This window comes from Balaenoptera borealis, assembly GCF_965194805.1.
Source record: "Balaenoptera borealis genome assembly, chromosome: 15".
NCBI lineage: Eukaryota > Metazoa > Chordata > Mammalia > Artiodactyla > Balaenopteridae > Balaenoptera > Balaenoptera borealis.
In genome coordinates, this window is record NC_138871.1 from 62,178,518 (window position 1) to 62,199,369 (window position 20,852).

General features: G+C 45.6%; 2 protein-coding genes across 7 annotated transcripts in view; one reads left to right on the forward strand and one right to left on the reverse strand.

Moving 5' to 3' along the window:
* The window catches only part of STRN (striatin), a 132,684-nt gene extending 126,711 nt beyond the window's left edge, over positions 1 to 5,973 (forward strand). For all 3 annotated transcript variants that reach the window (XM_082356706.1, XM_082356708.1, XM_082356707.1), the window contains one exon: positions 1 to 5,973. This exon is cut by the window's left edge and continues 22,959 nt beyond it. The gene's annotated coding sequence lies outside the window, so the exon portion shown is untranslated.
* Positions 5,974 to 7,393: 1,420 nt separating this feature from the next.
* The window catches only part of VIT (vitrin), a 133,229-nt gene continuing 119,770 nt past the window's right edge, over positions 7,394 to 20,852 (reverse strand). For 3 of the 4 annotated variants that reach the window (XM_082356753.1, XM_082356751.1, XM_082356754.1), the window contains 3 exons: positions 18,795 to 19,021; positions 12,331 to 12,844; positions 7,394 to 8,597 (listed from right to left, as the gene is read on the reverse strand). In XM_082356753.1, the coding sequence (XP_082212879.1) occupies positions 8,419 to 8,597; positions 12,331 to 12,844; positions 18,795 to 19,021 (920 nt within the window). In that variant the 3' untranslated portion in view covers positions 7,394 to 8,418. The other variant, XM_082356752.1, reaches the window with a different exon arrangement.

Consider the following 20,852-nt stretch of genomic DNA (forward strand, 5'->3'; position numbering starts at 1 on the left):
GCCCTGCAAACCTTAGGCAGCTGCTAACAGCTCCTGGCCCGCAGGGAGAAACTTCACTGTGGAGAATTCTGGACCTGGTAACCAAAAGCAACACATTACAAAGACCTCTTGTTTTTAGGAAGCTGCATAATCTGAATGTTTCCAGGTGATTTATTTAGAAACCTCCTTAGAAAAGGAGTCAAAGTAAAGTAAAACTAATTTTCTCCATTCCCAGTTTTTTCCAGAAAATAGATTTATTTAAGAGAATTTATAGGCAAAGCCCTATTCAGGAGGAAAAGCTAAGAAAGCTCCCTTTTAGTTCCCCAAGTATGCTTTGTCGAGATGCAGCCTTGCTCCTTAAACCATGGAGAAGGGTGAACACCAACTGGGAGCCGACACTGCCCCATCCCTCTCCCATGACACACATTGAGAATCGATGTTAGTATAGCTTTCTTTAAGGACCTTGGCCTCATAATCTTTCTGCATATGGTTCTTCAGGCAGTGTCTCCTACCTGATCTACCCAGGCAACACCTAAGCACCATCCCAGCCCAAAGGCTGCCAGGGCACCACTCCAGGTGTGGTGAAGGCAGTGTAGTTGCAAACATTCATAGATCTGAAGAGGGAACTCTTTGTTTGCACTTCGCTCCTTAGTAAGAAAAAGTTTCCCAATCACTGGCAGATCATTTGTAGCCAGGGTAGGTAACTGGGGTAGGACTCGGCATTGTTGTGGATGTGCGGGATCAGGGGCACCCAGAAACCTTTTGGGGGACAGTGTTGTGGTAGGGAGGGCTTCCTAGGGCATCTGGAAAAAAACAGCTGCTGTCAAGTGGCCAGGTAGTCCGTGTGCAACAGGGGTCACTGCCATGGCCAGGTGGGTGCCACGCTGCAGTAGGTTTGGCAGGTCAGACACAAGGACCCAAGTGGATGAGGTCAGTTTACTCCACAGTCAGCCCCCTTGTGCCGAGGACAACACAAAAGCGAAAGGGGCCAGATGACAGGCAACATGAGTGGGGACAGGGCACCAATTCTAGAAGGCAGTGAATTCACTTTATAGGCTGCAGCTGTACCCTAAGGAGCGGCCAGGTAGAAGGTCCCCGGCTGAAAGGAATGTTCTGTGAACGCCTCCTACGAGATGGAGAGGCCGACAAAGTGGCTGTGATAGCTCCTCACGAACTGCCCACCTTGCCACGTTCCTGGGATGATGATCTCAGGCCACTGCAACAAGACGAGGGGCAGCCTGCAGCCGAGCCTGGCGCACGCGACCTGTGTGGAGGTGTGCAAGGTTGCCAGGGTGCCACAGCAGAGCCATTTTCCTAAGGCGGCCACCCCATCACGTTCCACGGAAGGGAGTGGATATGAAAAAGGTTTTTACCGTCGAGTCTGCAGTTGGAGGGTATGCCTGACAGTCCTGAACTTCCTTTCACCCAAGGAAATTATCTCCAGATATAATTTGAGTTTGGTCAGAGGAAATTTCTTAGAGCCACTTGTTTCTAAAATGCTTAGTTTTTGTAAATGTCCAGAGTCCCTTGAAAGTCAAAACAGTTCATTTACCAAATACCTTCTCTTTAAAATAAAAAGGTTGAGGGAGGCTCCACACTGGGACTCCTTCCTTCTCCTCCTCCCTCCTTCCTTCTCGCCCTTCTCCAGATGGATATATAGTATCTGCCACTTATTCTGTGTTTAAGGGCCTGTCCGCAGATGGACTAATACCGCCTGAGCTGGTGAGTAACTCCTACGTCATGATCAGGAAAACAGGAAAAGGGACACGGAAGGCAAGAGGCAACTTAGAACTTCAGGTAACAGTCCAGCCTCCCAAGATCTTGGATTTGATGCTGCAGAGTAGAAAATAGAGTTTTGTGTGTTTTCAGTGATATGCTAGCACCATTCATGGAACATTGGGACTGCATAACTGATGTCTCAGATTGATTTTACCCTCGTCACCAGAATATCCCTAGGCACGCCCAGCCTGGGTGCAGACGAAGTCATGTGAACAACAATTACTCAGTGGTGTTGGCTGGTCCTCACTGACATACTGCAGGACCAAGTGTTTTGCGGGGGTCCGTGAGGGATGCCCCAGATCCGCTCGTGAACAAGCCTTGCCAGGACCCTCTTGGCTGCCACGCATGTGGGTGACTCCCCACTGAGGCTACCGGTTCGACTGGTATTTGTCTTCGGAGATCTTTGCTAACTGGCCAGGATTAGAGTGACTCTGGGATGAAAGGGTTGGTTTTCCACTTCAAGAGAATGCCTCCTCTTTGTAGGTAGAAGCATGTGGGTGTTCCAGGCCTTGCATTTAGGTCAGAGGAGCTGGAAAGATCCCCTGGGGTTTCCACACTGCCGTTGTCCCCCAGTTCAATGAGGGTATTCTCTTAGGAGGAAACTAAATTACACCACCACTTTGCCATTTAGAAAACTTCGCCTGCTCGTTTATTTTGCTTGGTGCGTGTCTTAGTCATAACCACAGCAGTTTGTAACCTTCGACTTGTCCCTGTTCCCTCTTTGGCTTTAAAATGCCACACAATCCCCCTGCTGAGATTGGAAAGAAACTCTCTTTTACTCTAATTTCAAGGAGAACTTGTAGAGTATTAGGATAATTGAAAAAAAAATCGATATCATAATATCAGGGTACAGGTTTACAGATGCCTTGGGGATGTCAGACCAACAACAATTCAATTGATTTGGGGTCTTGTTTTGGTGTTTGCACAGTTTCTCTGGCTTCCAGAGCCTCACAGTTTCTGTGTCCTGGGCAGTCATGTAAAGGCTCTTTGTTGAGAACTCAGATTCCAGTTTGCCATTAATCTGAATACACCCTGCTCACCTCAACCAAGTGTGAAACTAGAGGAGTCTCAGAAAGGAGCTATTCAGCTGAAATTGTATTTTTTATAAGAAAGTCTCAGCTGCCAAGCCGAGTATAGTGTTTGCTTACTTGGGCAGCTTATTGCCTGTGGGCCCAGTTTGTGTAAGAGGGATGGCAGGGATGAAGTTAAGCTCAGTAGTTTTCAATTATAGGACATTTAAAAAACAAAAACAAAAAGAAAAAACAAGAAAGAAAGAAAAGAAGAAAGCAAAGCCTGCGTTGAAATTGTGATCTTTCAACCTTATTTGTTTTCCATGTAGATGGTTATTTAAACAGTACTTTTCTCCTCAATTAGGTCTTCATACTAAAAGCAGAGGTGGATCCCAGAGGCAGCACTTCTTCCTCTCTGATGGTCTGAACAGTTTTCAATGGCTAATGGCCTATAAACAAGTAATATCTTGTAGCCATTGAGGCCAAGAGAAGTGAAAAGGAGTCTTTGACAGTTATTGGTTTTCTTGGATAAAGCTTCTAAGCAAAACAGGGAGACTGCCATGCCAGAAGACTCTATTATTCAGCCTGCATTTGGTTCTCCAAATTCGGGAACTTGTGGACATCCATTTGTCAGCATTCAAGACAATTTGATGCTTCAAGGAACCTCACAAGGTTTTTAAGTGCAAGGTGATCAGATAGAATGATGTGAGTGCTCATCCCCAATCAGCCACATCAGCTTGGTTTGCTGGATAGCCCTCCTGAAGGAGGCTGCATGGAGAGGTCAATCCTTAATAGGTGGGAAGTTCCCCTCTGTTCCCTCTCTGCAGGGTGGTGCAACAATTTCCAGATGAAGCTCATCCTGGAGGAGAGGAGAGTGAGAGAGTTACCTGGTCCTCCTGTCCTGCTCTGGTCCTTCCTCTCCTTTCTGAGACTCTGCCACCTCCCTGACCTTGGAGTTCATGAGTTTCCCCAGGTTCCTTCCAAAAATTCCCCCTTTGCCTGAGTTACTGTGAGGAGAGTTTCTGCTACTTGCAACTGAGAGAACTTTAAATGACACAGCCTTCCACGGCCTGGCCCCTGCCTCAGCCTCAAGTTGCATGCTGTCACTGTGTGTCACACTGTCACAAGCCTCCTTGCCTCCCTAAGCATCTTGGGCAGGGACCAGGTCTTATTTATCTTTGTACCCCAGCACCTGTCACAATGCCTGGCACATAATAGGAAGTTAAAACATGTTTGTTGAATGAAGCTCAGGAAGGTAAACAGAAGTGGGATTTTCATTTCTGCAGGAAAAATGAGAGCGTAAGGCGAGGAACAGAGTTTCCCTATGGGTAGGTACCTGAAGAGGGTTCTGGCCCTAGAAAAGCAGTGATTGTAACAGACAGTAATGAACCTCAGAAGGGTTCGAAAGAGTGGTGCAGTCCGCGTGGAATTAGATCCTCTCTCTTTCTTGCTGTCATATCCTGTTTCTCTCTTCCTGAAATATTTCTGCCTCCCATTCTACCAGTGCCATTGTATTAGGGGTTGGAACTGTCAGGTTACTTAGATTCAGAGTTCTCATTCCCTGCATTCCATGTCCTTGGTGATGTGTGTGTGTTGTGTCCCCTAATGGGAAGGGGCTAAGGACATCACTGGAAAATAGGTGGGTCAGGATTGTGCATCCAGAGAGCCTAAGTCTATCTGAGCAAGTCAGGGAAGGCTCCAAAGAGGAGGTGGCATTTGGACTGAGACTTGAGGGATGATTAGGAGTTTAACAAGAGGGTGGGGAACCCAATGTGTTCAGAGAGCTACAAGGACTATGGACTGTAGATTAAAATCACCCAGCTTAAGTGAGGGCAGGTGGCTGTCCAAAGAAGCAGGAGGAGTGATGGGGGGAAGTAAAGTTTGCATTGGATGTTTAACAGACTCCCACTTCGTACATTTAATAGGCCCTGAGATACACTTAGCAGAATTATACATACATTTTAAATTGCCAAGCTTACTAGAGAACCCCCTATGCAGCCACTTTGGTTATTTCGTGTGCCACCATCATAAGAAGCAAAGTCGTTAAGTATATAGACCCTGGAGTCAGGTTGCCTGGGTTTAATTCCCAGATCTGCCTCTCCTAGTCCTATGACCTTGGGCAAGTTACTCGACATCTTCATGCCTCTGGTGCATGATCTGTAAAATGAGAATAATAACAGTACTTCTTGCAATAAGTCATAGGGTTAAGTGAGTTAATACATGCGAAGCCCTTAGAACAGTGCCCAGCACGCAGCAAACACTCACTGATTGTTAGGCACTTCGTGATTATTTCTCTCATGAGGTTGTTTGCAATCGCCAGTCATGCACTCTGTGCATAACCCCATGATATTAATTATATGGTTTTAATTGTTCATTTGTGCATGGTTTCTCACTGGACTGTGAATCCCTCAAAGCCATTAGTTGAATAAATATCTCTTTCCAAAGTAATTGAATTCATGCATTCAAGCATATTTCCTACTTACTACGTTTATATATTGGTAACCCAAGGGGAGCACTTCTCTTAGGATGGTGACTAGAAGATAACATTATATTTTGGAAATTCCTCTTTCAGGCTGGAAAATCCTTGGTCACAGAAGCATTGTCTTCTTTATAAACCCATGTTGGTCCCCCTGAGACTGCTGCTGGAAAACTTGCTTCAGGGAGGTTCTGTCCTGTTCAAAGGGTTTAAAGAGCCCAGAGAAACAAGAAATATCTGAACATGGTCAGTTTGGCTGAAAATGTTTAGTAGAGCCTTGTTGCAAAACTTATAGCTAAGAAACCTCTTTCAAAGAGCCTTAACTCTCAAGAGATGGGCCAATTAAGATGAGCGGAGTTTAGACATCACTTGCATCCAGAGAAGCTGGTCCGATGCTCCTCGTCCGCTTATTTTGGTTGACTTGGAGGAGAAAGGGCACGGAAGAGGTTTCCTGCTGAGACCACGGAATGAAAGATAGAGTTGCCTTAGGAGATTGGCTCCGAGTCTGCAGGACCCAGAGAGCTCCACAAAGGCTGGACCAGAGCCCCGAGTGTGCAGAAGCAGGTGTGTGTTTGTGGGATGCCCAGAAGGCGGTCAGATGAGTCAGGACATTGGAAGACAGGAGATCTGAATTCTAGTTTTATCCCTTCGCATCAGCACAAACTTCTTAAGGCCTGGGTTTCCTTTTTTTTTTTTTTTTTTGCCATTGAAGAGTTTGATGTAGATTGTCTCCAAAGTTCTGTTTCTGGTGTTAAGATTTCAGTGTTGGCGCAGCAGTGCTGGGCACAGTCTAGGCTGAGCAAGTTGGCATTTATATGCAAGCCTCCCATGGCACCCATCACCACCAGGACCCTTGTCTCCACCCTGCTCCGTGGACCTCACCCAGCCCCACCTGCACTGCAGCTTCCCGCTTGAGGCCCCAGAGGCCCAAGCCCTTCTTGCCCGCTCTTACCTGAAGCCTGGTTGTCTTCCTCAGCCCCCCGCGTGGAGGCTCCTTGTGCGTTCTCACCACACGTGTTTCAGGCCTGGAGTTGGGATGGGTCTGCTCCTAGCTCCCTTGAATCTGGCCTCGGTCCTCCAGCCCTGTCACTGCCGTCCTCTCCCAACCTCCTAGTCACCTCTGTCCTCCGCTGGGCATCCATGAGCCTGGCTCACTGCTTCTCTCTCCATCCCGACTCCTGTCACCATCTCTGGCGACTTGAACATCCACACGGACAATTCTGACGACACCGTAGCCTCTGAGGACCTCAAGCTCGGAGCACTTCACCTCTGATGGTCCACACAGCATGTACTCAAATACGTGTTGACAACATGTCGACAATGGGCACGTTTGAAGGGGTTTCATTTATCTTCAAAATTATGATACCTATAACTAGGGTGACCATATAATTTATTTTCCAAACTGGGACAATGAATGAAAGAGAACACCAAAATAATTAAAATTATGTTATTTTTGGAAATATTTACTTATTGATGACTAATTGGTTTTTATATTAAGGCCCCTGTAAAATAATTATATTCCAAAACTATTTTCCAAAATAAAATTTTTCTTCAAAAATTAACTCGTGTACATTGAAAAAAAACTTTATATCAATTATCTGCACATTCAAAATCATAGGCAGAATAATTGTTCCTAGTACTTATGTTCTTTAATTAGTTTCCTAGCTAAATCTGTCACTAATAATGTGTCACTGGTATCTTTATGAATAATTTCCTTTTTGAAGCTAGTTTTCGTATTTTGAAGGTTTTGAACAAATCTGTTTGCAATTGCTTTCGAAATAAAATCTATGGTTAATAAATTTGAAATTGCTGACACCTTTCTCTGTAGACCACAACATTTTTAACTGACAATAACTCCTCAGGTATTGAGAATTGGTAAGTTCTATGCAAATTCTGCTAAATGGATGCTATTTTCAATTCAGAATTTCTTATCTAAATATTTTGTCCCAAGTATTGACACAGGAACTGTCTTTTGGCCTCCATTCAGAGTAGCATTCTCCAGCACACATTTTTACAGGATATAACTTGTCAAGTTAGTCATCTCTATTTAGGATTCTTCTGAATGTTTCCCTATGGTGTATGTAATTTCACATCCTAATAAATGAGTCCTCGGTAGAAGCCAGAAGTAAAAAAGTGGAGTTCAACCAAACCCATGCCAGCTTATTTTAATGCAACTAGTAATAACAGTATCTAGTTAACAAATGAAATATGCAAGACAAATGCTAAACTAAATGGGACTCAGAACAACAGGCATAAACAGGGGCTCTCCCAGGAAACAGCTCTAACACTGACCCCTCCGAGGCAGCTCAGTAGTTCTCAATCCTGGCAGCAGATCATCAGTACCACCTGCCAATGCTCAGGCTCCCTTCCCAGAGACTCAGCTTTCACTGGATTAGGGCGGGGCCTGGGAACAAGCATTTTACTCTCAAGTGATTCTAATGTGCAGCTCGGGCTGAGAGCGGCTGCACCGGCCTGATGCACCACTTTTAAAGCCAGGTCAGTGTGGTCCTCCAGGGCCATTCCCCAACTGCTCCATATACTGCGGCAACACAGTGATTCTGATAATAGAGACCAGGGAGGTAAATCGGGAGCAGCCGTGCTGCTGTCACCTTGTCTCTGCACCCCCGAGGGTGCGCTGTCACCTTGGGCCAGGAGAGAGTGCACGGCAGGTGCTCTGGGGTATGAGTAGAGCAGAGAGGTGGCCCTGCCACGAAGCCTGTGAACACTACCCATGACACGGTCAGAGTGACTGCATGAAATCCTTTCAAACATTTAATTAAGCAACTCCTATATTGTCATGACAAAAATGAAACTTGTGGAGAGTTACAGAATTCTAATGGGGAATAAAAATGTTACAAATCTCACAAAAGCTCTAGTTAAGCCTTCGTAAGTGCTGTGTTCTATTCTCAATTTTTATTTTGAAAACAGTTCTCAAAATGTAAAATCCCCAGCATTCCCAAAACAATGTATCATTTTGGCTCATTCTACAAATTTATGATCACCTTTCTAACTCTGTGTTTCGAAGTATGAAAAACCACACTGGCAAAGAAAAATAACATGCAGTTTCCGAGCCCTAAGTGCCTTGCTGCCCCACGTGTGTCCCATAAAGCGTTGGGGATTGTCCCACAGCCAGTCGGGAAAGCGGCATCTGCTGGTGCTTTGCCTGCTCTGAATTTAGTTCCGAGGCTGTGAGTTGAACTCTGTACAAATGTTCTGGATGACCTTGGGAACCGCTTTGTAGAGGTTGTCGAACTCGTCCACAAAGAAGGCGTGGTCCCTGGCAGGGTGAGTGGCGATGACTTCCAGCTCGTCCTGTGCGGCCCATGCCACGCCTATGGCGTAGGTGATCACTCCTGTGGGGACAAAGCGTAGATGAAACAAATGTCCCCAAGGGAAAGTCCTGAAATGAACCCTTTCCTTCCTGCTGCTCTGTTGGCCATTGTGCTTGAAGGCAACCGAGTCCAAAATCAGAAATGTGCCCAAAGCATGAACATCTGCTGTATGCCAGCAGCAATAAAGTTGGTATAGTTGCTATCTCATAGGAGTTTACAATCTTTTCGAGAGAAAAAACAGGAAAATGGAGTAAATGCATGATAAGAATTTCATGTCCAGGAGCAGCATGGGGATGACATTTGGACAAGTGAAACTTTGGTGCCGTGCAGATTGCACCACATGGCACACACTTGCTCTGTGTGTAGAGGCGCATAAAATTCAGAGAGTCTTATATGCATCGAAAGTCGGTTCGAGATCTTTTAAATGAAAATGAAACTATGGGTAGTCAAATCCATTTCACCTGTCTTCACTAATCAAGGTCGTTTTAAGACTTGCCTGTCCTCCAAGTGGCACGTAGCCTAAACAGTAAGCTGTTTGTTCAAGTTGTACTCCAGAAACTTGGAGTCGGCTGTGAGCTGACCTTAGAGTCAGCTGCGTCTAGCTCAGCTGAGCTGGGTAAGACAGGATAGGACCACTGACCCTCCAACGGGGCATGCGCGAGTGCCCGCTTGGTGACCTTTAGAACAAGTGCAGAGGCCTGTAGCTTGGTTACGCCTGCGCAGAGCAACACTTCCACACCTTTTTCTAATCACACTCCCCACGCCTCAGACCGCCCTGCTCCTTTACTTGTTATCCTATAAATACCCCGAGCTCCTTGCTCTTGGGGAGGTAGGTTTGAGGCTCGTTCTCCTGTCTGCCTTACGAATAAACTGCTGCAAACCTAGGCAAAAAAACGGTGGCATTGAATTACTTTAGGCTTGAGGGTGACTTTATAAGCCATAGGCTCCAACCTCATTCCCGGTGCAGGAACCCTCCTTGCACAAGGACCTGGAGAGCTGTGACCCAGCATCTGCTCCATCACCACAGAAAAGTAAGTGCTTACCGATAAGGAAGTGGCGGGCAGTGTTGACTGATGCAGGAGGTCATGGAAGATGAAAGGGAAAAGCGCTCTTTGGATTCAGAAGAAACAAAAACGAGATATTGGTGGCTTGAAGGGAGCAGCGGCAGGAGAGTAGATGCCAAAGAAACCAAGTGAATTGCTGTGAGTTGAGAGTGAAAAAGAAATGAAGATGTGGGGCAGCACATATAGCTGATTCTTTCCAGAAGGGTGGCTATAAAGAGGAGGCAGGTGGTAACTGGAGCTAGAACATGGGGTCAAAGAGAACTATTTCCCTTTTTAGGAAGAGAGGGACTTGAGCTGGTCTAGATGCAAATGGGAGCGAGTAGAGTAGGATTAAAGGGTTTGGACTGTAGCATGGAGCAGGGAGGAGAGGAGTTCGGAGGGCAGGGATCTGTTCTCAGTGGGGAAACAGACTGCCTGGTGTGTGGTTCTTGCCTGGTGAGCAGGCGTGACCTATTCCCATGCCCCCTCCAGGCTGGCCATGAGACGGGAGGGCAGAGCCTGGGTGAGGGTTTCCGCCCAGGCTCCTCTCCCCCGCCAGCCACTCACAGGGCCCACATCGTGCTCTCCAGCATCTTCCGGGTGCCCTGTCCTGCTGACTGGAGAGCCATCCACACCTCACGTGGTTCTGGTCTAAGCTGGCCTTTTTTTTTTTTTGGCCGTGCCACGCGGCATGAGGGATCTTGGTTCCCAGACCAGGGATCCAACCCGTGCCCCCTGCAGGGGAAGCTCGGAGTCCTAACCACTGGACTGTCAGGGAATTCCCTAAGCTGTTCTTCTATTGTGGCTTGCTGAGCTGAAGTTAAGTTGCCAGTTCCTTCTCTTACCTCTCCAGTGTCTTTTCTCTGAACACTGTCCACATTGGGAAAAGCCAGTGTTGGGCTTTAGACCCCTACCAGGTGGCTGCAGGAACAGCTTGGCTGCAGAATGGGGCTTAGACTGACTAAGCCCTCGTTTCTGCTCAAAGATGGAAGGACTGCCCCCCAGTAAAGACAGCATAAGCAGTACTAGAGATTTCTACTGGTAACCCAGCCTCGGCTTGGATACTCCCACAGTGCTCATTGCTTCCATGTCACTTGCATCTATTAGTCCTTGTTCTTTTTTTTTAAAAACCTTTTATATTTTGGTACTTTTTTTTTTTTTTTTAAAGATTTATTGATTGATTGATTGCTATGTTGGGTCTTCGTTTCTGTGCGAGGGCTTCCTCTAGTTGCGGCAAGCGGGGGCCACTCTTCATCGCAGTGCGCGGGCCTCTCACTATAACGGCCTCTCTTGGTGCGGAGCACAGGCTCCAGACGCGCAGGCTCAGTAGTTGTGGCTCACGGGCCTAGTTGCTCACGGCATGTGGGATCTTCCCAGACCAGGGCTCGAACCCGTGTCCCCTGCATTGGCAGGCGGATTCTCAACCACTGCGCCACCAGGGAAGCCCGGTCCTTGTTCTTTAAAGCTGCCCAGAACATAACAGCCCTGATAGTGCCCAGGACATCTCCCTCGGTCTTCACTTCTCCTGACAAGTAGGCCAAGGCTACCCTCTGGGTGAGGTGCAAAGGAGGGGCATCTAGGAAAATGAGTGAGTGGAGCTGAACATGAGTGGGACCAGACATTTGGAAAAAGCAGGAGAGCCCTGGGCTTGTCGAGAGCTGCCCCACCTGCCTCCTCCCACTCACTTTGGAACTTTGGGCAGGTTGCTTCTGAGCCGTAAACCATCTTCCCTCTGCTGACATGAGCCCAAGGAGCCCTGTGAAGGCTGGCATGCGGCCACCTGCCATCCCACCATTATGAGTGCTCCCCACAGGGCAAATCACTGGGAAGACCATCTGAACCTGGTGTCTGGTTACTTTGGTTTCCAGAAGCCAGAACTGCTGGTTCCTAAAGGCTTGTTTATTTTTACACCCTTCCTTGTTTCAAGAAGGATTAAAAGCAGCTTTAAAGAATATGGAAAATCTTGCATCTGAACCCAAGTTTAATGTAGGCAGACACTCAGTTTACTTCTCTTATCATTACTATTATTACTATCACTTGGGGTTTTCTCCAGGTTGTTTGTATTTTCCTGGTATTTTATGGCACTTTCAAAACTGATTATACATAGATTCTGTCAAAAAGCATTAAATATGACCGATTTTCTAAATATTTACAAAAATATTTTGCTCACTGTTAATGGTCGTAAACTTTCTGTTGCCCTCTTCCAAATTTTCATACGGAAATATCTCTTTAAATATTTTGAATGAAAATTTCTTTGAGGTCTCCCCCAAACCTCCAATATCTGGTTAGCAGTTGCTTACAAAAATAGCACTTTTCTTTTAAAACATCCATTTTCTTCAAACTTCTAACACAATTTTGTGGTCTTCAATGGAGATGAAAGCCATGAGTCAAATTCCTCTTCAATGTGTCACATGTTGGTGTGCGCTGCCTCAGTGTGCGACGTTAAGGAGAGGGTTAACATCCGCAGTCACCCACAGGCCTTGGTTTGCCGTGACACTGTGGAAACCACCGTGGTGCCCCCTGCCTGACCCTTCTCTGCTGCCCTGCAGTGTTGAACTGCACCCCTAACACTCTCCCTACAGTTTTGAACAGTTTATTAGGTGATAGGCAAAACCAGTGCATAGAGAGACGTCCCTTCCTTGGCCCAGTGGCCCACCAAGCCCCAGAGGGATGCTCAGCCCCAGATTGGTCAGCAAGACCAGCTCACTCACCCTTGTGATGGGCGACCATGGCCGGTATTCGGACATCGTCATAGGACCTCCCGTCAGTGATGAGGATCATTAATTTCCTCTTGTTGGGCTTGGATTTCTTGAAGAGCTGCTCCAGGGCGTAGCTGATGGCAGCCCCCGTGCTGGTCCCACCACTCCAGTACCCCACTCTCTTGATGGCGTTGAGGACGTCAGGCTTGGTGCTGTACACGTCGAACCCAAACTCCAGCCGCTGCTCGTAGGTGTACTGCACGGCCCCGATCCGCGTGTCCGTGTCGGAAATCTCAAACTCTTTGCTGAGGTTGGCCACAAACTGGAGAACCGTGCGGAAGTTGCCCGTCCCTACGCTGCTGGAGCCGTCAATGATGAAGCCAATGTCGGCCGAGTTTAAGCAGGTCTTGCTGCAGGCCAGTCGGTCGGTGTCACAGACCCGCTTCACCAGGGGCTGCACGGTCTTGTGGAGGCTGAACCAGTTCTGCACATTGAGCGAGTAGAAGCCGTTTGTTCTGCACACAGCCTGAAAGACAGGGGGAGGCCACCCGCCAGGTCAGGGCCCTGGCCACGACCCCTTGCCACGACCCCTGACACCCAGGGCGGGTGAAGGAGCTGGCAGATGCTTGTTTTCTGCACCAGGCCACCTAATGCTCTCTCTCCATCTCGGTTCACCCAGTCAGGTGCTCACCGGGGCAGAGACCCGTCAAGTTATCCCTGGACTCACTCCCACGCCCTCAGCCAGGTCTCTGCTTTTGCGGAGAGCCGTCAGTCAAGCAAATCCACAGGGAGAGGGGAATCACTGGTTTCAGCTTCATATTTATGCCTCTTCAGGCCCCTCTGTTCATTTGTACTGGCAGCCAGCCATGAAGTTGGCATTGGTGGGCATCAACCCAGGAGAGATTAAAGAAAGCTTTTGTTCTGATTGGGAAAACAAAAGGCACACATGAGACATAGCTAAAGAATTGTTTCCAGAGCAGCCCTGCATCCAGCAGGAAGGGGGTTCCACATGTGTCAGACACCACGCTAGATGTTCTTAGATTATCTCACTAACCCCCCACCTTAACCCTACAGGGTGGAATTATAGCCCCCTTGTCATGAAGGAACAAACTGAGGACCAGCTGTGAAGTGACATCCCTGGAATCCTTGAGGCCGGAACACAAATCTGTCTGCTCGTAGAACCCAAGCTCTGTCCTCTGGACAACCCTGCCTCCAGGCAACTTAATATTTACTTGTGCCCAAGTTTGTTCCAGAAAAAAACTCAAGGCATCTGCAAATAAACATTGAGCAAGCTGGTCGGTGTGCTCCTGGAAGTGACCGTTTCCCCCTTGCCGCTGCCTCTCTGGGGGGCGGGGTGGGTGTGCGTGGGTCACAGAGAGAATCACAGACCTGATGGCTACGATCGAAGGTGTATAATTAAAACATTATCTTAAGACAAGAAATGACTTTAAAATGTCCTAGGAAATATACTTTAATTGGTTTGTAAAAACCTAATGGGGTTCATAAAACTTTCCATGGCTTAGGTGGCATATGAGATGGGTGTTGAGGCTGAGCTGAGTTGTAGCCAACGGATGGAGAGGAGGGATTCCCCACCACGCAGCCTGAGAAAGTCACAGCAGGACACCAGGTGGCTGGAGTTAGGAAGATGCGCCGGGAAGCTGGGTTAGGACCACACTCCAGAAGACCTTGGGAATAATAGGGAATAATGAAGGATTTGAAGCAAGGACCCCACAGGACTGGAAAAACTCTTCATAAACATGAGCTTCATTGTGAAATCTAAACTGGAGAGACCCAGGAGGGAGAAATAATAGATGTAAAGTAGTAGCTTGAACTGGGGAGGTGGCATTGGGCATGGGAAAGAGTGGACAGATGTGAGATACGTGACATGGGAGATGACAGGGTGTCCTGGGGTGACTCTGGGTGTCTGAGACAGCTGTGGGGCCCGTAACGTACAGTCCAGAGGAGGAAAGAATTTGGGTGGGAAAGATGATGCACTTGGCATTTTGCATGTAACTGTTAAGGTTCTTGGGGACAGCGGGTGGAGACTAGTCAATCAGCTGGAAACAAATGGCTATTGAGCTCCGGAGAGACCAGGGAGGGGGACATATGAGTGTGTCATTGCCTGTGAGCGAAGGCTGAAGCTGTGACCCTGGGAGAGGTTCTGGAGGGAGAAAACCTAGTGAGAGCAGAGGAGAGGGCCAAGAACTGAGCCCTGGGGAAGTCTACACTTAGGGTAGAAGACGGAAAAGAGGAGAGAGCAAATGAAGTAAGAGCCACACCGTGTCCTAGAGGTTAAGGGAGACGAGAATTTCAAGGACAATGAAGTGCAGGATTCGTGCAGGGAGCTGAGCCCTAGTAGATCTGGAGACACAGAACACTAAAGCTGGCGGGCATCCCCCCACCCCTCCTCCTATCCTCTTCCTTTCCTTTTTTTTTTTTTTTCTTTTTTATCATCTTTAATTTCTTTCATCAGTGTCTTCTAGTTTTCTGCATACAGGTCTTTTGTCTCCCTAGGTAAGTTTATTCCTAGGTATTTTATTCTTTTTGTTGCAATGGTAAATGGGAGTGTTTCCTTAATTTCTCTTTCAGATTTTTCAACATTAGTGTATAGGAATGCAAAAGATTTCTGTGCATTAATTTTGTATCCTGCTACTTTACCAAATTCATTGGTTAGCTCTAGTAGTTTTCTGGTGGCATTTTTAGGATTCTCTATGTATAGTATCATGTCATCTGCAAACAGTGACAGCTTTACTTCTTCTTTTCCAATTTGTATTCCTTTTATTTCTTTTTCTTCTCTGATTGCCATGGCTAGGACTTCCAAAACTATGTTGAATAAAAGTGGTGAGAGTGGTCATCCTTGTCTTGTTCCTGATCTTAGAGGAAATGGTTTCAGTTTTTCACCATTGAGAATAATGTTTGCTGTGGGTTTGTCGTAGATGGCCTTTATTATGTTGAGGTAGGTTCCCTCTATGCCCACTTTCTGGAGAGTTTTTATCATAAATGGGTGTTGAATTTTGTCAAAAGCTTTTTCTGCATCTATTGAGATGATCATATGGGTTTTATTCTTCAATTTGTTAATATGGTGTATCGCATTGATTCATGTGCGTATATTGAAGAATCCTTGCATCCCTGGGATAAATCCCACTTGATCATGGTGTATGATCCTGTTAATGTGTTGTTGGATTCTGTTTGCTAGTATTTTGTTGAGGATTTTTGCATGTATATTCATCAGTGATATTGGTCTGTAATTTTCATTTTTTGTAGTATCTTTGTCTGGTTTTGGTATCAGGGTGATGGTGGCCTCATAGAATGAGTTTGGGAGTGTTCCTTCCTCTGCAATTTTTTGGAAGAGTTTGAGAAGGATAGGTGTTAGTTCTTCTCTAAATGTTTGATAGAATCCACCTGTGAAGACATCTGGTCCTGGACTTTTGTTGGAAGATTTTTAATCACAGTTTCAATTTCATTACTTGTGATTGGTCTATTCATATTTTCTATTTCTTCCTGGTTCAGTCTTGGAAGGTTATACCTTTCTAAGAATTTGTCCATTTCTTCCAGGTTGTCCATTTTATTGGCATAGAGTTGCTGGTAGTAGTCTCTTAGGATGCTTTGTATTTCTGTGGTGTCTGTTGTAACTTCTCCTTTTTCATTTCTAATTTTATTGATTTGAGTCCTCTCCCTCTTTTTCTTGATGAGTCTGGCTAATGGTTTACCAATTTTATCTTCTCAAAGAACCAGCTTTTAATTTTATTGATCTTTGCTATTGTTTTCTTTGTTTCTATTTCATTTATTTCTGCTCTGATCTTTATGATTTCTTTCCTTCTGCTAACTTTGGGTTTTGTTTGTTCTTCTTTCTCTAGTTCCTTTAGGTGTAAGGTTAGATTGTTTATTTGAGATTTTTCTTGTTTCTTGAGGTGAGATTGAATTGATCTAAACTTCCCTCTTCGAACTGCTTTTGCTGCGTCCCATAGGTTTTGGGTCATCGTGTTTTCATTGTCATTTGTCTCCAGGTATTTTTTGATTTCCTCTTTGATTTCTCCAGTGATCTCTTGATTATTTAGTAATGTATTGTTTAGCCTCCATGTGTTTATGTGTTTTACGTTTTTTTCCCTGTAATTCATTTCTAACCTCATAGCGTTGTGGTCAGAAAAGATGCTTGATATGATTTCAATTTTCTGAAATTTACTGAGGCTTGATTTGTGACCCAAGATGTGATCTATCCTGGAGAATGTTCCGTGTGCACTTGAGAACAAAGTGTAGTCTGCTGTTTTTGGATGGAATGTCCTATAAATATCAATTAAATCTATCTGGTCTCTTGTGTCATTTAAAGCTTCTGTTTCCTTATTTATTTTCATTTTGGATCATCTGTCCATTGGTGTAAGTGAGGTGTTAATATCCCCCACTATTATTGTGTTACTGTCAATTTCCTCTTTTATAGCTGTTAGCAGTTGCCTTATGTATTGAGGTGCTCCTATGCTGGGTGCATATATATTTATAATTGTTATATCTTCTTCTTGGATTGATCCCTTGATCATTATTTAGTGTCCTTCCTTGTCTCTTGTAACATTCTTTCTTTTAAAGTCTATTTTATCTGATATGAGTATTGCTACTCCAGCTTTCTTTTGATTTCCATTTGCATGGAATATCTTTTTCCATCCCCTCACTTTCAGTCTGTATGTGTCCCTAGGTCTGAAGTGGGTCTCTTGTAGACAGCATATATATGGGTCTTGTTTTTGTATCCATTCAGCCAGCCTGTGTCTTTTGGTTGGAGCATTTAATCCACTCACATTTAAGGTAATTATCGATATGTATGTTCCTATGACCATTTTCTTAATTGTTTTGGGTTTGTTTTTGTAGGTCCTTTTCTTCTCTTGTGTTTCCCACTTAGAGAAGTTCCTTTAGCATTTGTTGTAGAGGTGGTTTGGTGGTGCTGAATTCTCTTAGCTTTTGCTTGTCTGTAAAGCTTTTGATTTCTCCATCGAATCTAAATGAGATCCTTGCTGGGTAGAGTAATCTTGGTTGTAGGTTCTTCCCTTTCATCACTTTAAGTATATCGTGCCACTCGCTTCTGGCTTGTAGAGTTTCTGCTGAGCAATCAGCTGTTAACCTTATGGGAGTTCCCTTGTATGTTATTTGTCATTTTTCCCTTGCTGCTTTCAATAATTTTTCTTTGTCTTTAATTTTTGTCAATTTGATTACTATGTGTCTTGGCGTGTTTCTCCTTGGGTTTATCCTGTATGGGTCTCACTGCGCTTCCTGGACTTGGGTGGCTATTTCCTTTCCCATGTTAGGGAAGTTTTTGACTGTAATCTCTTCAAATATTTTCTTGGGTCCTTTCTCTTTCTCTTCTCCTTCTGGGACCCCTATAATGCGAATGTTGTTGTGTTTAATGTTGTCCCAGAGGTCTCTTAGGCTGTCTTCATTTCTTTCATTCTTTTTTCTTCATTCTGTTCCGCAGCAGTGAATTCTACCATTCTGTCTTCCAGGTCACTTATCCGTTCTTCTGCCTCAGTTGTTCTGCTATTGATTCCTTCCAGTGTAGCTTACATTTCAGTTATTGTAGTGTTCATCTCTGTTTGTTTGTTCAATTCTTGTAGGTGTTTGTTAAACATTTTTTGCGTCTTCTCGATCTTTGCCTCCATTCTTTTTCTGAGGTCCTGGATCATCTTCACTATCATTATTCTGAATTCTTTTTCTGGAAGGTTGCCTATCTCCACTTCATTTAGTTGTTTTTCTGGGGTTTTATCTTGTTCCTTCATCTGGTACATAGCCCTCTGCCTTTTCATCTTGTCTATCTTTCTGTGAATGGGGTTTTTGTTCCACAGGCTGCAGGATTGTAGTTCTTTTTGCTTCTGCTGTCTGCCCTCTCTCTTCCTTTCCTTTTTAAACCTGGGGTCCTGTCTTTGGAGGAAGGTTTATGTGGGGTCCCACTGTACAAAATATACAAAAAATGGGCTGCTTTGGGGGGATGGGTGTGAGGGCCTGGATCCCCATCTGTTCTGCTCCCATCTCCTGCCAGGCATTTCCGCAGAACTGAGGGGCAGCTGAGTTTGAAATCCTGATCTCCCTGACTTGATTCAATACCTTTTTCTTGTTTATCAGATTAGTCAATTTGCAGTGCATATGTGCCCGTGTGCATGCTCGTGTGAAGGCTTGCTGGGCTGCCCACTTGAGGGCCCCTGGGGCTATAGGAGGAGCTCAGGGGAGCCTCTACTGTGAGATCTTGGGGACCCTGCTCCTCCCAAGGTGCTGATGCTGGGCCTCAGTTCATCAGGTACATGGTGGTAGTCGTGGGGTGGGGGGTTGCTTTGAGAGGGTAACTGCAGGTTCCAGACTTACTAGTCTCTCACTGGAGGCCCTCCTGCCTAGAAATGAGCTTAACACCCATTTGAAGGAAAAAGAGACACAGCCTGGATGGCTGTTACAGCTTTGCAAAGTGTAGGGAATTCTAATGTTGGGTGGGTCTCCCACTTACATACCTTGTTTGCAAAGTTGGGCTCTAGCACGTACTGCTTCTCATTTTCAGAGGCACCTTCCATGGTGATGAAGAAAATGTTGATTCCTGACTCTCTTGCAAACCTTGATGCCTCCTCCACCTTGTCCGTGGGCCAGCCGTCCACCATCACCACGGCCACGTTGGGAGCACCGCCTCTGTTTCCATTAGATTTGGAAAAGAATTTCTGAGTCACAAAGGAGATGGCCCGGCCTGGAAGAAAAAGAAAACTCATGCTTGGAGTGATCATGGAACTGACCATAGCAGCATAAAGAGATGCAGAAAAATACTCATTCCCTCCCTTGTTGGCTTGTTTTCTTTTTGAATCACATTTACTAGTTTTAGGTGTACAGTTCAGTGGTATTAAGTGCACTCACAATATTGTGGAACCATCAACACTAGCTGTTTCCCTCCCATTTCATTTTAAGCCTTTAACTTCTAATTCTCTTATTTTTTTTTTTAAAGTTTTATACCATTTGCGGCAACCTGGATGGACCTAGAGATTATCATACGAAGTGAAGTAAGTTAGACAAAGACAAATATTATATGATATCACACGTGGAATCTAAAAAATAATACAAATGAATCTATATACAAAACAGAAACAGATCAGACATAGAAAACAAACTTATGATTACCAAAGAGGAGAGGGAATGGGGGGAGGGATAAATTAAGAGTATGGGATTAACAGATGCTAACTATTATTCATAAAATAGATAACAAGGATTTACTGTAAAACACAGGGAACAATATTCAATATCTTGTAGTAACCTATAATGGAAAGTAATCTGAAAATATATATAACTGAATCACTTTGCTGTACACCTGAAACTAACTTAATATTGTAAATCAACTGTACTTCAATTTTAAAAATTAAATTCAAAAAATAATAAAAGTTTTAAAGACCAGCAAGCAGGTGAGAAAAACTTTCATAGCAACAAAAGTGTCCATTCTTTGCCTGGGTGCTGGAGCCAACCTCACTAAGCCCCTGCGCCATTTCCCAGAGTGTGGGGTGGGGGGAGCTGAAGTGACGGGAACCTCTCCTTGGGCTGCGGCGACTTGGGGTGAGCCCGGTGCTCCAGCAGCCGCTGGGTGAGGAAGGCTATATTCTGGGTTCAGTGGAATCTTGTGCCCAGTTCCAGCAGGGGCACAGGTCTGGCTGGCTCGGGATGCACTGCACCCACTAAGAACTAAGAGAAGTGTTCTAGCCTGGCTATGCCGCCTACCGGCCATGTGGGCCTGGGCAGGTCACTTGGGGCCTCTGGGCCTTGGTTTCCATGACGACAGCCTGCCTCAGCTGAGAGCAAAGGTTGAGAGGGATAGCACAGCCTCCCAGCATGGCTTTCTCAAGCATATACTTCACACTGTCTAGGGTCTCATGAAATTTTTTGGAATCAAGGAGGATGATCAACTGTCCCAGTTTTCCGGGACTTTCCCAGTTTTAGCACTGGAAGCCCCATATGCCCCTGGGCAAACTGGGATGACTGGTCACCCTAGAGTCAGCATAGCTGCATATAGTAAGGTAGGGCTCTTAAGCTGGGCTCTGTGAACCCCTGGGGCACTGGGGGTGAGTACCCACAAATCCCCTGAATTTATACACAGTATTTTGTGTATATAAGTATTTATTTGGGTACAAGGGTCATAGCTTTCAAAGGGGTCCTCAATCAAAAAAGTTAAGAGCTACCTTCTTAAGACATTAGGGTTAATGGCATTACACTCAATGCTTCTTTGGTTTTGGCCAGCATCCTGGCTCCACTGGCTAGTATAATCTTACCTGTCAAATGAAAGGATCAAATGGTTACATACTCAGTTGCTGGAGAAATGTCTCGGAGAACCCACGTGAGCTCGCTGCATAGAACACAGTCGCTAAGGGAAACATTGGCTGCTGAGAACTGCTTTCACAGCCAGGGCTGATTTCCCTCAAGGCCCAAGGCACCCAGCAGTACCCACCCCCCACCCCCTCAGTTTAATGTTAACTGCCTGTAGACAGAGCACAGGGAGCCATCAGAAGATCACCTTGACCTCACCAATCTTAAATTTGGAG